The 14018-nt window shown below is 51.1% G+C and overlaps 2 protein-coding genes across 5 annotated transcripts; both read left to right on the forward strand.

Moving 5' to 3' along the window:
• Positions 1-375: 375 nt before the first annotated feature.
• Positions 376-2324, forward strand: MIURF (mitochondrial elongation factor 1 upstream open reading frame). The gene is made up of 2 exons (XM_070411166.1): positions 376-450; positions 2074-2324. Exon 2 carries the CDS (start codon positions 2102-2104, stop codon positions 2312-2314), a length of 213 nt encoding a protein of 70 aa, XP_070267267.1. The 5' UTR covers positions 376-450; positions 2074-2101; the 3' UTR covers positions 2315-2324.
• Positions 2325-2332: 8 nt separating this feature from the next.
• On the forward strand, positions 2333-10386 carry MIEF1 (mitochondrial elongation factor 1). Of its 4 annotated transcripts, none has more exons than XM_070411161.1 (5): positions 2333-2430; positions 6222-6372; positions 7258-7435; positions 7626-7888; positions 8477-10386. In XM_070411161.1, the coding sequence occupies exons 2-5, from the start codon at positions 6229-6231 to the stop codon at positions 9281-9283; spliced, it is 1392 nt and encodes a 463-aa protein (XP_070267262.1). In that variant the 5' UTR covers positions 2333-2430; positions 6222-6228; the 3' UTR covers positions 9284-10386. The 4 variants fall into 4 exon arrangements, with proteins under 4 accessions (XP_070267262.1, XP_070267265.1, XP_070267263.1 ...); XM_070411163.1 differs by lacking the exon at positions 2333-2430 and adding an exon at positions 7138-7163 and having other exon boundaries at positions 6302-6372; XM_070411164.1 differs by lacking the exon at positions 6222-6372 and having other exon boundaries at positions 2348-2430.
• Positions 10387-14018: the final 3632 nt, after the last annotated feature.

Consider the following 14018-nt stretch of genomic DNA (forward strand, 5'->3'; position numbering starts at 1 on the left):
GGGTGCATTACGTTAGCATTCCCGCGGGTACCCCCACGGTCCCGGCCCAGACGGCGCTACGGTCTGGCCTGCCCCCCTGACTGGCAGCCGGCTGGGGGCCCCTTCTCCTGGTTCCAGTTTAGCATCCCGGCAGCGCGACCCTCCGGGGGGCGGGGCCTGAGCGCGGCCGCAGTCCCGCCCCTAGATGACGTCAGGAAGGAGGCGGGGCCTCAGGGCTGCGGACAGGGTCCGATCCAGGGGGCGTGGCCCGCGCAGCTCCAGGCCCCGCCCCCAAAGGCAAGGAGACCGGAAGTCCTCCCGCCTCCGGCCTCCTCCGTACTCCCTCAGTCCCACCCCTCAGCTCCGCGCACAAGGTCGTGTCCCGGAAGTGAAGGGGCCATGTTGCTGGGTGACCCGGGGAGAGGTACCGGGCGAGAGGCGAGTCCCGAGGAGTCGTAGCGCGGCCCGCGGGTGAGTGCGGGAGGATCGGGGGCCGGACTCGCCGAGCCTCCTCTCGGGGCGCTGCTCGGCACCCCCCATCCGTCCCGGGCCGGGGCTGCGGGCCTGGACGCCGGGGTCTCCCCAGCCCGCCCTGGGCAATCTCTACGGAGCCGCTCCGGCGCTCCGAGCCGGCCTGCCCGGCCCCTGGGTCCCCCACCCCGACTCGGCCCGCCCCCGGCCCCCCCCCCCTCGGGTCGGCGGAGGCCGCCCACTCGCCCAGAGAGACCCTGTACTCACAGCCTTACGTGACAGTCGCCTCCCACCTCATAAAGCACTTTTCCTGTTGGTTTTCGGGGTTTGTCTCCCACTGGCGAGGCCCTTGGGGCCGGGGTGGGGCGGGTGGCCCACATTCGAGGAAAGGGCCGGGGACAGGGATTGCTCAGGCTCGCGCTGCAAGTCCGCAAGGCCAGAGGCTGATTGATGCTCGCGGACTTGGGGCCCCAAGTTCAGATCTTTTTACCAAATGTCTCCCCCACTCAGTCTCATGACTTTATCTGTGAAACGGGGGTGATCATTCCTTGCGCGTAGGGGCGCTGTGAGGGTCCCCTTTTCATCAGCTTGGTTTTGGGCTCCTGGTGTGTGGCAGGCGCTGAGCCGGGGAAGTTTGAGCGCCCCGAGGTGCCGCACACACGGTGGGGCCCCGGCCAGAGGGAGCTGCCCTCCGGGGCCAGGATCGGGGTCAGGGTGCAGGGTCCCCGCCGTCACGTGGGGAGAACGATGGCCTGGGCCTGTGACAGTGGGATGGGGGACATGCTTAGAGCACGTGTGATCCACAGTAAACAGTGAGTGATCCCCGACCACCCCATAGGTTCCTTAGCTTAAATAGGATAACGGATGACAAAGCACTTTACAGAGGCGAACCCTGTTCCCGAAAGAGGGTGGGGGCAGTTTGTGTGGAACTAGATCCGTTCATTGGGCACTTACACACCAGGCTCGGGGGCACTGGTCACCACTATCCGCATAGATGGAGTCTTGTACGTGCCAAGTGCTGTTCCAAACATGTTTCCATCCATTAACTCACTTCATCCTCGTACCAGCCGTTCGGGCAGAATACCTACCGTTTTAATCCACATTTGACGGGTGGGAAACTGAGGAAAGGCAGAGGGTTAAGGAACTTGCCCGAGGTGATGAGCTCATCAGTGGTGATGCCAGGATTCCTGTGTCTGAGAGTCCTTCCGGCAGTCTAGACCACCCCTATGGTGAACTATTATAGGTGCTTTACATGTTTTATCTCACACAGTTCTCAACTCTGTAGCAGCTGCTGTTAACATACTAGCATTTCCACTTTACAAGTGAAAGGCTGATGCTTAGAGGGGTGAAGTGCTTTGCCCAAAGCCATGTGGTAAGTGGTGGAGGGAGGATTCAAGTCCAGGCAGCTCAGCTTCCAAGCCCTGGCCCTTCGGCATCAATTGGACTTTCCCAGAAGGCGGGTGAGAGGCTGGGGTCTAGGCCTAACCCGGTCCCTAAATTGTAGTGTGGCCTTGGGCGTGTCTGAGACCTGCATTAAGAACTCTTTGACTTTTAGGTCGTCTCTATAGGCCCTTCTGTTACTCATTCTGATTCTACGCTTCTGTTTTTCCCTCCTGCTTGTAGCTTGACGCCCAGCACCAGCCAGTCCCCCATGGCCCCGTGGAGCCGAGAGGCGGTGTTGAGTCTCTACCGGGCTCTGCTGCGCCAGGGTCGAGAGCTTCGCTACACGGACCGGGACTTCTATCTTGCCTCCATCCGCCGTGAGTTCCGGAAAAATCAGAAGCTAGAGGATCCTGAGGCCCGGGAGAGGCAGCTGGAGAAGGGCCTGGTCTTCCTCCAGCGCAGACTGGGGGGCATTATTTAGGATCCTCTCCTTTCCTCTGCCATCCTAATTCAAGGGAAGGAGGGCAAAGGTGCCTTCTGTGGACCTTCCTGCTCTCCCCCTCCCCCCACACCTCACAGATGCAGTAGCAGCTGCAGGTAGGTAAACCCTTGTTTCTACAGGTTTTTTTTCTGGTGCAGGGGACCGGGAGAGGGAGACCCTTTTCTTTCAGGGACCAAAGTCCTTTAATCATTAGAAATCAGTGGAGAAACTACAGACATATTAACAGAGGTATGTTCCCTTACTGAGAAAAAATAGGCCCTGAGTTTCAAGCCCTCTCAGAATAGGATTGTTATCACATTTTAGTTCAAGTAGAACAGTTTACCTATGAAAATGTTAGAAAAGACATTGGTTAAAGCTATTAGAGTTTAATTCAGGCTGGCTCATTCTTCAGGACATTCAGTTATCTTGCAGGTCTGATCACATCCCCCAAAATGTAGCTCTGTCCTGTGACAGCGTCTGTAAAGTAAAGCAAGCAGAGTGTGCAGATATCGGGGGACGGTGTCAGGGCTCACAGCCCGGCACTGCTGCTAACAGTTGTAGGATTTAGGGCAAATCACTAAGCTGTTCGAGGCCTCCATTTCCTCATTTGTAAAATGGGCATAATAGTATGAGAATTAAATGTGAGAGTGCATCCCCAGCACTTACGGTTACTTGGCAAGTGGTGTTAGTGCTGTTTGCTCCTGATTCCACTGTTACTAAGAAGTCCCACTAAATATAACCTAACGATCATAGTTAATTCAGCAGCTTCCCCAGGGCCTTCTATGGTGCTGGCTTTCGGGTAGGTGCTGGGATAGAGGTGAATGATCCTGTCCATCAAGGGCTTGGTCTAACGAGATCAGCAGGAAGTAATTCTGGCATGAGCAGCTCTGGTGTAGAGGGTTGGGCACAGAGCTTAGAGACCAGGATAAGCACATAGCTGCCTTGGGTCCGGGTAGCAGGGGAGTCGCGGGGAGCTGTAGGAAAGGACATTTGAGGTCTGCCTCAAATGAGAACTAGGTTGCTGAGTAGATGGGCAAGAAGCAAATGTGGAGGTGCAGCTGCACTTTGTCCTGGAAACTCGAGTCTGGCATGGCTAGAATGGTGCACCTGTAAGGCAAGTGGCTGGAGTGGAGGCTGGGCCAGGTCCGGAAGGACACTGAATCCCCGGTTGAGGAGATTGGGACATCTGATAGTAGGGGGACCATCACAGCTTTGAAAGCAGCGAATGTCGTGGGAGAGGGAGCGTGGCAGTGGCGGCCGGAGAATAAGTTGGTGGAGATACTAAAGGCAGCGAATATGGCCAGCTGAGATTGAGGGACCGAGGAGGTGGGCTGGCCGCACATACATACAACTTGTACTGCAGTGGGGCTTGGTGACCAGTTGGCGGAAGCAGGAGGAGAAAGAAGAATGAGGGATAACTGAGGTGAAAGGCTTGCCAGCTGGGTGGGAGGTACTGTGTTCAGCTTTGACAGGAAAAGCAGGGAGGAGCCTTATGTAATGGCTTTTGGTTCTCCTCAGCCACTGGGTTGATTGGCAGGCCGGCCTTTGGCAGCATGGGGCCCATAGGGGCTGCTGCACAGGAAGGGGCAGGTCTGGAACGACACAGTGAGCTGCTAGTCTTTGGGCTCCTAATCTGTTTTGACTGAGTTGGGTTACAGGTCGCCACCACCCCCTCTTTGAAAAAAAAAAAACACCCCAGAGTTCATAGCTCATTTGTGCAACAAATACTATGTGTCAAACACTGGCGCTGGGCAGTAGCAGTGAATGAGCCAAGTGCCCCCAGAAGCTTGTGGCCTGGTGGTTAACAGAGAGGAAATGTGAGCAAGCTACCCGAGACCCCTGTAAACCACTCCCCAGCAGCACGTCTAGTTCAAATCTCGGCACATCTTACTGACATGGTGACCCTGGGCCAGTTACTTCACCTTTGTCTCAGTTTCTTCATCTGAAAATTGGAAATAATACTATGACTAACCTCACGGGATTGCTGGGGTGAGGAGTATTTCTCTTCCCTGAAGTGGTGGCCGTGCTCATATTCTCCATCCCCTGCCCTGCCCACCAGGTCACGACCATTTTTTAGTGTACAGTTCAGTAGCGTTAAGAACATTCACATTGTTTATGCCACATGAACAAAATCACAAATTTGGTTTTGGTACTTTTTGTTCCTCTTTGTATTCAGTTGTGTAGTACTTCCAGTTCAAAACGAGAGGAAAAGCTATTCTGTATCAAACCATCTAAGCAATGTTATATTTTTAAAATGGCAACAACAGAAAAAAAGAATATTCACCTTGTGGTGTAACATCTCCAGAACTTCTTTATCTTGCAAAACTGAGACTCTCTACCCATTAAAGCACCAGTGCTCCTCTCTGATAGCACCGAGGAGCCAGCCCCACTCCTTGCCTGTGAGTCCCGTTCCTAGGAGGCTCCCACTAGTGCAGGAACCTGAGTGGAGGACTAGCGGATAAGCACTTGCAGCTGCAACAAGTTAACTTAAAATAAGATTTGGAGTTCATGGATGTTGTCTCCTCTTCCAGGTCACCAGACCCTTGGGTGGGGAGCATATCGCACTAGAGTAGGAACGGCCTGCTCAACTTAACAGGTTTTTTTTTTTTTAAATATATTTTATTGATTTTTTACAGAGAAGAAGGGAGAGGGACAGAGAGTTAGAAACATCGATGAGAGAGATCGATCAGCTGCCTCCTGCACACCCCCCACTGGGGATGTGCCTGCAATTAAGGTACATGCCCTTGACCAGAATCAAACCTGGGACCCTTGAGTCTGCAGGCCGATGCTCTATCCACTGAGCCAAACCGGTTCGGCTCAACTTAACAGTTTTAATCTCAAGCCCAGGACAGCATGAGTCTGTCTCAGAAGTCAGATATAGCTCAGAGAGCAGTCTGAGTGCCTTCTGGAAGTTGATCCCTTGTCCTGTGGGTGCACATCTTAAAAGACTTAATGATAAACCCAAATTTTTGGAGTACTTTACAGTTTATAGTGTGTTTACATACAGTGTTTTAGTAGTTCACTATAGTCCTGTGATTTAGGCCCTGCAGGCATCATTCTCCCCTTTTCATAGCTGAGGGGTTAAATAATTCAGGGTTCAACGCAAGGACTCCATCTCAGGATTTCTGACTCGAAAACCCAGGCTTTTTTCTATTCTGCCACCTCCCCGCCTGCTCTCACCAGTCATCACATCAGATGGCCAAGGCGGGGAGGCGGTTCCTTCTGGCTTCTGCTCGGAGGGGGACATGCCCTTCTGGTCTGCTGCGTCTCATCCCGGGATCACTCAGGGCAGGGTGGGAGCCTTTTCTCTGCGAAGGGCCATTTGGATATTTATAACACCCTTCGTGGGCCATACAACATTATCAACCTAAAAATTAGCTTGCGCCAGACATTTAATTAACACCCCTAACGCCCTGGTAGGGCCAACATGGCCCACGGGCCAGACGTTCCCCACCCCTGACTTAGAGTGCCTGCATCCAGTGGTTCTCCCTACTACACACATATTAGCAAAGGTTCTCTTGTTTAAAACAACAAAACGGTGGTTATTATGTGTGGGAACCGTGCAATGTCTGTGGTGTTCTGATTGGATTCCGCTGCCTCAACTGAGTGATAGGTCCCATCTCTGTCTCAATGGTCCCGGAGAGAGGATGCTTGGATTCCTGCCTGCCTCCACCTGTAAATACAAAGGCAGCTCTCTCCTTGGCCTTGCTTGCTCTGTGCGTTTAAGTGGGAATATATTTCATTTGGCCAAGTAGTCTCATTTGTCCCTAAGTGAAGCTTCTGTTGACTGTGAAAGGTGGAGAAAAGGGCCACCAAGGTTGTGAACTCTATTAGGGGGAAGTATTTTTGGACTTGACAGTGTTTGAGGCCCCAGGTGGTGATGGCTCTGTTCTGCCTTCATCCTCAGGTGAGCAATGGCAGGCGCTGGCGAGCGCAAAGGCAAGAAGGATGACAATGGCATCGGCACAGCCATTGATTTTGTGCTCTCCAATGCCCGGCTGGTGCTGGGGGTGGGCGGAGCGGCCATGCTGGGCATCGCTACGCTGGCGGTTAAGCGGGTAAGTGCCTGCAGCCTGAGCCAGGGCTGGGAGAGGGGGGCGGCTGCCTCTGCAGAGCAGAGCTGGTCTGGAACAGGCTTTGAGCTGCTCATGGGGTCGAACTGGGTCACTGGTTATTAGATGAGACCTTAGGAGAGTTCAGTTAAGGCTGCTGCTCGGTCTCTACCCCAAAGAAGTCGTTGGAGAGACAAATAAAGATGTTTATGTTTTTACCAGCGGGTAAAAAGTTACAAGTACCCCAAATATTCTTCCTTGACTACCTTATTTAAAACAGCAACCCCCACCACGCATACACTTCCTGTTTCCATTTTCTTCCTTATTTTAATGATAATCTTTCTGCATACTTTGTATTTAACTTGTTTATGTTTTGCCTGTGTCCCTCTACTGGACTGGGTCTCTGGTTAGTGCTCCAGTCTTGTACCTAGGACAGCACGTCATAGACACTCAATGAGTATTTGTTAAATGAATTAATCAATGTTCACCATTACATTCATAAGGTACAGTGTGGTATAGTTAGAAAATGTACCATAATGTTGAACACCGGTTCATTTTTACTGGTATGAGTAAATGATAAAAATCATAAGTGAAAAAAATTGGGTTTCAAAAGTATATATAGAGCAGGATCCTAATTACCTAAATCTATTTTTCCAGAAAGAAATATACTAAATTATTAACATTTATCTCTGGGTTGTGACATTATGGATAAATCTGTTTCTTATTTATATCATTTCATGTTTCCTGAACTTTTCTATTTTCTACATGGAGAAAGTATAATCCAGAATAACACAAAGGTATCGAAAATTAGTCTAGAGCTCACTAAAGCCGCTGGGAAGGAGGGAAGCAGGAGGAAGGAACATGTGTGGACGGGGCCTCTTGCTGTTTCAGATGTACGATAGGGCAATCAGTGCCCCTACCAGCCCCACCCGCCTGGGCCATTCGGGGAAAAGGAGCTGGGAAGAACCAGCCTGGATGGGCTCCCCCCGACTGCTGAACAAGGACATGAAGACAGGCCTGAGCCGGTCCCTGCAGACCCTTCCCACAGACTCCTCGGCCTTTGACACAGGTGAGAAAGCCTCTGCCCCTTCTGGGACTTACCTGTGGGCTCTCAGTGCTACTCCTGCATGTAGCAAACGTTCCCTGAGCACATAGGTGCCAGGCACTGTGCTAGCACTTGCCTTTTGTGCCAAGCCCTTCTTTCTAGGATCGAGGCAGCCTGGGAAGAGCTGACATGCTTCTCTCTCTTGCCTTGGCAGATACATTCTGCCCACCCCAGCCCAAGCCACTGGCCAGGAAGGGCCAGGTAGACTTGAAGAAGTCACGGCTCCGCATGTCCCTGCAGGAGAAACTTCTTTCTTACTACCGGAACCGGGCTGCCATCCCTGCTGGTGAGCAGGCTCGGGCCAAGCAAGCTGCCGTGGACATATGTGCCGAGCTCCGGGGCTTCCTGCGGGCCAAGTTGCCTGACATGCCCCTTCGGGACATGTACCTGAGTGGCAGCCTCTATGATGACCTGCAGGTAACGAGGCGGTGCTCACACAGGGTCGGGCTGGGTACTGCCCCACATGCTGCTCAGTCGTGCTGTTGGTACAAAAGATGAGTGACCCAGGCTTGCCAGGAAGACTGAAGTCTGGCTGCTTCTGAACTCCGCACACAGGGAGCATTTGGGGAGCATTATCTTGGGTCTTGTTAGTGTGTTTTTTTCAGATATAGATCTCATTTTTTAAAAAAAAATTTATCTTGGTCTTTAAAAACCTTTTGTTTTTTAGTCACAACTTCTAGGAAACCGTAAGAGGCCTCCTCCTTCCTCCCTCCGGTTCCTGCCTCTCCTTTCCAGTTTTCTCTTTCTGGGTCTTTAGGGATGGGGGATGTCCCGCATACTTTCATGCCCCAAGACAATGTGGCACGTGGCGTGAGCACGAGCTGGTGTCTGCAGACCTGGGTTTAAATCCTCACTATGTCTATATCTGAACTGAAAGGTCGACAGGAAAGAATTCGTAGTTTCCTTTATTGTTGGGGGAATACAAGATGGAGGGACCTGTGTTTGAGGAAGCTGGCTTCTTGAGCAGATTACATCCCTCAAAACCTTCTTAATTCTTCTCACCAGGTGGTGACAGCCGACCACATCCAACTCATTGTGCCCCTTGTCCTGGAGCAGAACCTGTGGTCGTGTATTCCTGGCGAGGACACCATCATGAATGTCCCTGGCTTCTTCCTGGTTCGCCGTGAGAACCCAGAGTACTTTCCTCGTGGTAGTAGTTACTGGGACCGCTGTGTAGTAGGGGGCTACCTCTCCCCAAAGACAGTGGCAGACACATTTGAGAAGGTAGTGGCTGGCTCCATCAATTGGCCGGCCATAGGGTCTCTCTTGGACTATGTGATCCGCCCGGCACCCCCCCCAGAGGCCTTGACTCTGGAAGTGCAATATGAGCGTGACAAACATCTTGTCATTGACTTCTTGCCATCAGTGACTCTCGGTGACACTGTCTTGGTGGCCAGACCACACCGGCTAGCCCAGTATGACAACCTGTGGCGGCTGAGCCTGCGTCCTGCTGAGACGGCGCGCCTGTGGGCTTTGGACCAGGCCGACTCGGGCTGCCGATCTCTGTGCCTCAAGATCCTCAAGGCCATATGCAAGTCCACTCCAGCTCTGGGTCACCTCACTGCCAGCCAGCTCACGAATGTCATCCTCCACTTGGCCCAGGAGGAGGCTGACTGGTCTCCAGATATGCTGGCCGATCGGTTCCTGCAGGCCTTGAGGGGACTCATCAGGTACCTAGAGGCCGGAGTCCTGCCCAGCGCCCTAAACCCCAAGGTGAACTTATTTGCTGAGCTCACCCCTGAAGAAATAGACGAATTGGGATACACTCTCTATTGCTCGTTGTCTGAGCCAGAGGTGCTGCTGCAGACGTAGGGCAGGTGAGGGCCAAAGGGGTGCTGGGCAGTCAGGCCCTGGATTCTCTGTTAGAATCACGGCTCTAGAGATGGTGCCTCACAGGGTCCCTAGGTGCCTCCTGTCCTGCTGTCCATCGCCCTGGTCACTTCATGCTGATTAGAATGACATCTCTTAAATCTCCTATTTTCTCAAACCCAACCCTTTCTATTTTTGTTACCAAACACTGTGCTCCTCCTCCTCCTTTACCCCTCGCTCCAGGCTAGTTTTGCTGGAATGAATTAACCAGGTGGAGCACTGGCCTGAGCTGTTGAAAACACTTGGTGTTTTGCATGTGGCCCAGGTTTTCTGCTCCTGTCTGTCCCGCCTTGCCCTTTGGCCTGCTTCTCTTCCGTGTCTTCTCTACCTTTTCCTATTGTTCATGCCTTGTTTTGTTCCTTTCCCTGGAGCACACCTGCCTAATCAAGATGTTGCCTTTAGTTGAATATCACTCACCTTATTGCATGTTTCCAAGCTGACCTCTGCAGAGCGCTCAGACAGTATTTAGGGTTTCTGGGGGTACAATGACCTTGGATTCAGGTTCCTGGAAAAGCAGCCCATTCCCCCAACCTCTTGACCAACTCCTAGCCCTAGTGCTGAGAGGTCTCTCATGGGAACACAGTCATTGACCCACACAGAGTGGGGGCTCAAGATAAACTGATGCAATGTTATTTGGAGAGTGTGTTTTTTAGTGGCCACCAGTGAGCGTGCAGAATGGGGGAACCGGAGGTGGCCTGGGAGAGGATCTGTGTACTTGATGTCTCCAGCTCATGTGGCTGGTCCAGGCCACACCACCTGTGTGCAGGAGTCAGAGGGAGACAAGGAGGGAGGGGGCTGCAAGGGCAGCACCTCCGCATGAGCGCGTTCGTTCACCCCTTCCTTGCCTCCTTGTCCTTTAGAGGCCTTCAAGAACACAGCCTTAGCCCTAGAGGTCGAAGGGAGGTGGACAGGCAGCAGGATGTCAGCTGGAAGACCCAGTCCTCAGTTGTGGCTCAGTGACCATGTTTCTCCCCCATCAGGCCTGCCTTTCTAGGATGTTGTCTTAGAGCAAGAACAGTCCTAACCGTCCGCCACAGTAATGTGAGAGGGCTGTTTGCGGAACTCTCCAGGCACCTCCAGAGGCCAAAGGGCACCCAAACATGCTCAGATCTCTCCCCAATCCCCCACCCCACCCCAGTTCTGTCTCTCTCTCACCCAGCACCTGGGGAGATTGGTGCTACCTAGGAAGAGTGCACACGGATAAAACATATGAAGGAGGTGGGGACTTCCTACGCTCCTTGTTTCCCGCTGCTACAATTGCACTATTTATTGCAATGTAAAAAGTATCCTGAGGGTGGGGAGGAGTGTTTAATACACAATGCCAGTGCATCTTCTTGTTTTGTGTATTTTTTTCCTGTTTGTGGCAAAAGCCTGATAATTCTGTTTCTGGTCACCTGTCCAGTATTTGTTCTCCCATCAAGTGTTGCTGTTTTCTGTGTGCATACTACCTCTCCAGCCGTGAGATTCTGGTGAAGCGCTGCAGCTGTCTCATTCCTTCCCAGTGACAGTGACATGAAATGGCTCTATAAATAGCAATGAAACCTCAGCTGTCCTCTGGATTTAGGGCGAGATTCCTGTTCCCTTTTTGTCATGGACGAGGGGTTGAGAACGAGGGTTAGCCTTGGAGAACTTCCTGCCTTCTATGTGTGTGCAAGGGTTCCTTTAAGTGGTCCAGTTGTGTCATTTGTATGAAGGCATTGGGAGAGAAGGAAGAACATAACACTCAGAACCCTGAGAGGGATTCCCCAGCCTGGCTGTTCAGACTCGAAATGGAGTTTTAAAAATCTATGTGCCTGAGTGCTCCCTGGTGAGTGTTGCAGAGGTAGTGGGTGGAGCCTGGCATGGCATCCAGGAGAGGGGTGGGCTGAGAAAGTGTTGCCAAAACATGGGTTATTACTCACTGAGATAAGGATTTGGTTTTCCCAATGTATTATAAAACGTACAATTTGCCTGGTTGGTGTGGCTCAGTGGTTGAGCGTTGATCCATGAACCAGGTCACAGTTCAGTTCCCGGTCAGGGCATATGCCTGGATTGTGGGCTCAATCCCCAGTTTGGGGCATGCAGGAGGCAGCCAATCAATGATCCTGATCATTGATGTTTTAGTCTCTCTCTCTTCCTCTCTGAAATCAATAAAAAATATATTTAAAAACAAATATAAAGGCAGGGATTCTTACTGCCTTTGCATTGAAAGACTAGACAAAAAAAAAAAATCCCCTACAATTTTCCCAAGGTGGTTTCTCCAACCAAATTCCACATAAAACATCGAAAGGAGAGCTAAAAAAAGAAACCATTTTAAAGAGCAAGTCTCCAATTATTAAAGCCACGTGTAATTGTGATTTGAGTTTATCTCCTCTCTTAAAGAGCATCTCTCTCAACTGTGTTTCACAAAACCAAAACACCATAACTTTGCCATTTCATAAACAAGAACCTCTTAGACGTTCTCAGAACTAGAAGCTGTGGGAATTCCCTGTCCTGGTCCTGGTGGTTTTGCTGACCAACTGGGCAAACCTCATCATAAAACATGGAAGACAGACAAGTACTTTGAGATTCTCGGGTAGAAGAGGGCAACATTCTGCTTCCCCGTCTCCCCCTTTAATTTTTGGGGAAAGATGTGGTGCCTTTCGCACCATTCTGCCTTTCTACTCATAACTCCCCTTTCCTGAAGCAATAGCACCTGGTCCTATGTCTCCATTTGGAAATTTTTTTACACCATCTAGGATAAGCAAACCACATAGCCTAATGCTTACAAAATACACACATGGTCTTGAAATTCTAATCAGTTCCAAAGTGTATTTTGATTTTCCCTGTTGCCCCCTTTTAAAAATGAGTTCAAGACAATAGTATTTTTTATACACTTGTGACTTTTTTTCAAATAAATAATCAATGCTCGTTTGGAAAAGCTGTGTTGAGGCCTACAGTCTTTCTTCCTGGGTCTCAGCCCCTGATGGTCCACTGGTTGACGCTCCAGATCAGCTGAGTTTGCTCCCTTGTCCTCCACTAAAGTTGAGAACATAAATGGTTTTGATGAGGAATCAGCCTCAGGATCCCAAGGCCCAGGAGAGTCCCCAGGGATTTCTGTAAGTAGAGGTCCCCGAGTGTGTTCAGAGTTGTCTGCTGTGGTACATCTTTCTTGAGACCATGACCTGGGATTTGTTAGAACTCTGCCCTTGCTGCTGAAGCTCAAGGCCAAAGACACCTAGGACTAGCGCAGTGAGGCTGTAGCCTTTTTGGACACTACTGATTCTAAGTGGCCAAAGTACCAGAGATGTGGGTTCTGCGGTTAATTGTATACACTGTGTTGTTCACCTTTTCATTTTGATCACCTTGTAGTCTTTAAATTCTTGGTCCAATGCCAAGTCCACAGTTGGCCTTCCGGTCACTTGCCTGCCCTTCAGCAGCAGTTGGTATGTTTGGCTGGGATTTGGATTCAGTCACCAATCTTTCTGCCCTGTCTTGGATAGCTACAGAGGGAAGCAGCCTATCCTTGAGACACAGAGAACTGCTGTCCTTTTTCTCCCTGAGGGAGGAGGTAAAGCTGGAAACATGATGTGCTTCACAGCATGGGAGGAAGAAAATAGAAGTCTCCTTTCCAGCAGCTTTGACTTGTGTGTGGCGTGAACCGTTTTCCCACAGGAGTGCTGCTGGTTCTTCCTATCAGCTCGAGCGTCGACGTGCTTGATCTGGGTCCCCACAATAGCACTGATGGGACGAGCTGCCACTGAAGTCTTTCTTCCGTGACCTCTGCAGTGTCAGAGCTGGGGCAGTGTTACTTGCTTTAATTTTCAACCATCTGCGTGGTCAGCCCTCAGGAGCACTGACAAGTCTCTTGATACAACAAAAGGAGGACAGGCGCTGTGGGTCCTTAGTTGTGCCTTTGGAAGACGTGTAGTGGCTCAGGGACTCTTACTGCCTTTGCACTGAACGGCTGGATGACTTCTGTGTATTGCAATTCTTGAGACTCCTCAAGGGGAAAGAAAAACCACACATACCAGGATCCAGTGTGCTTTGCATATACCAGTTGTTTATAGTTGTTGGTTTCCTCTCAGTAAATGACAGGCGTCCTCTGAGAAAGCAGGATGATGTAATGGGGATGGGGAGGTGCGTATTGGGAGGTCTGGGTCAGAAGACCTCAGTTCTGATAATCAATTGAGCACCTACCAGGTACCAGGCACTTTGCTCAGTGCTTTCCACACATGATTTCACTTCACTCTGAGGATAATGATACTACTCATTAGCCCATTTTACAGATGAGGAAACAGCCCCAGCAAGAACAAGTCACTTAACCAACACATCCTGGCTGAACATGAAAGAGCCAGGATTCTTTTGGGTTTGCCCCTGAGACCTGTCTTCTAACTCCTACGCCATAGCTCCCTCGCTGGGAGCATGTGACCGGGCAGAACACCGCCCCCATTGGGCCTGTTTACCATGGTAAGGCAACTGAGCTAGATGAAGTCACTTAGTGGCTCGTGGTTTAGGACAGTGGTTCCCGATGTTTTCACAGCACAGCCCTCAGGACTATTTGTAAGGCCCGCTGAAATGCATGGCGGCACAAACTCCAGGTTTCCGTCCCTCCAGGGCCTGACTGCGGAGGGCGTGGGTTCCGCTCCTCACAGGCCATGAGGACTTGCTCGGAAGCTGACGTCTGGGAGGTAGGTGAGTAAATTCCCTCCTCGTTTAG

Source organism: Myotis yumanensis, unplaced genomic scaffold (assembly GCF_028538775.1).
Source record: "Myotis yumanensis isolate MYYU_CA2020_CCGP unplaced genomic scaffold, mMyoYum1.0.hap1 SCAF_3, whole genome shotgun sequence".
Classification (NCBI taxonomy): Eukaryota; Metazoa; Chordata; class Mammalia; order Chiroptera; family Vespertilionidae; genus Myotis; species Myotis yumanensis.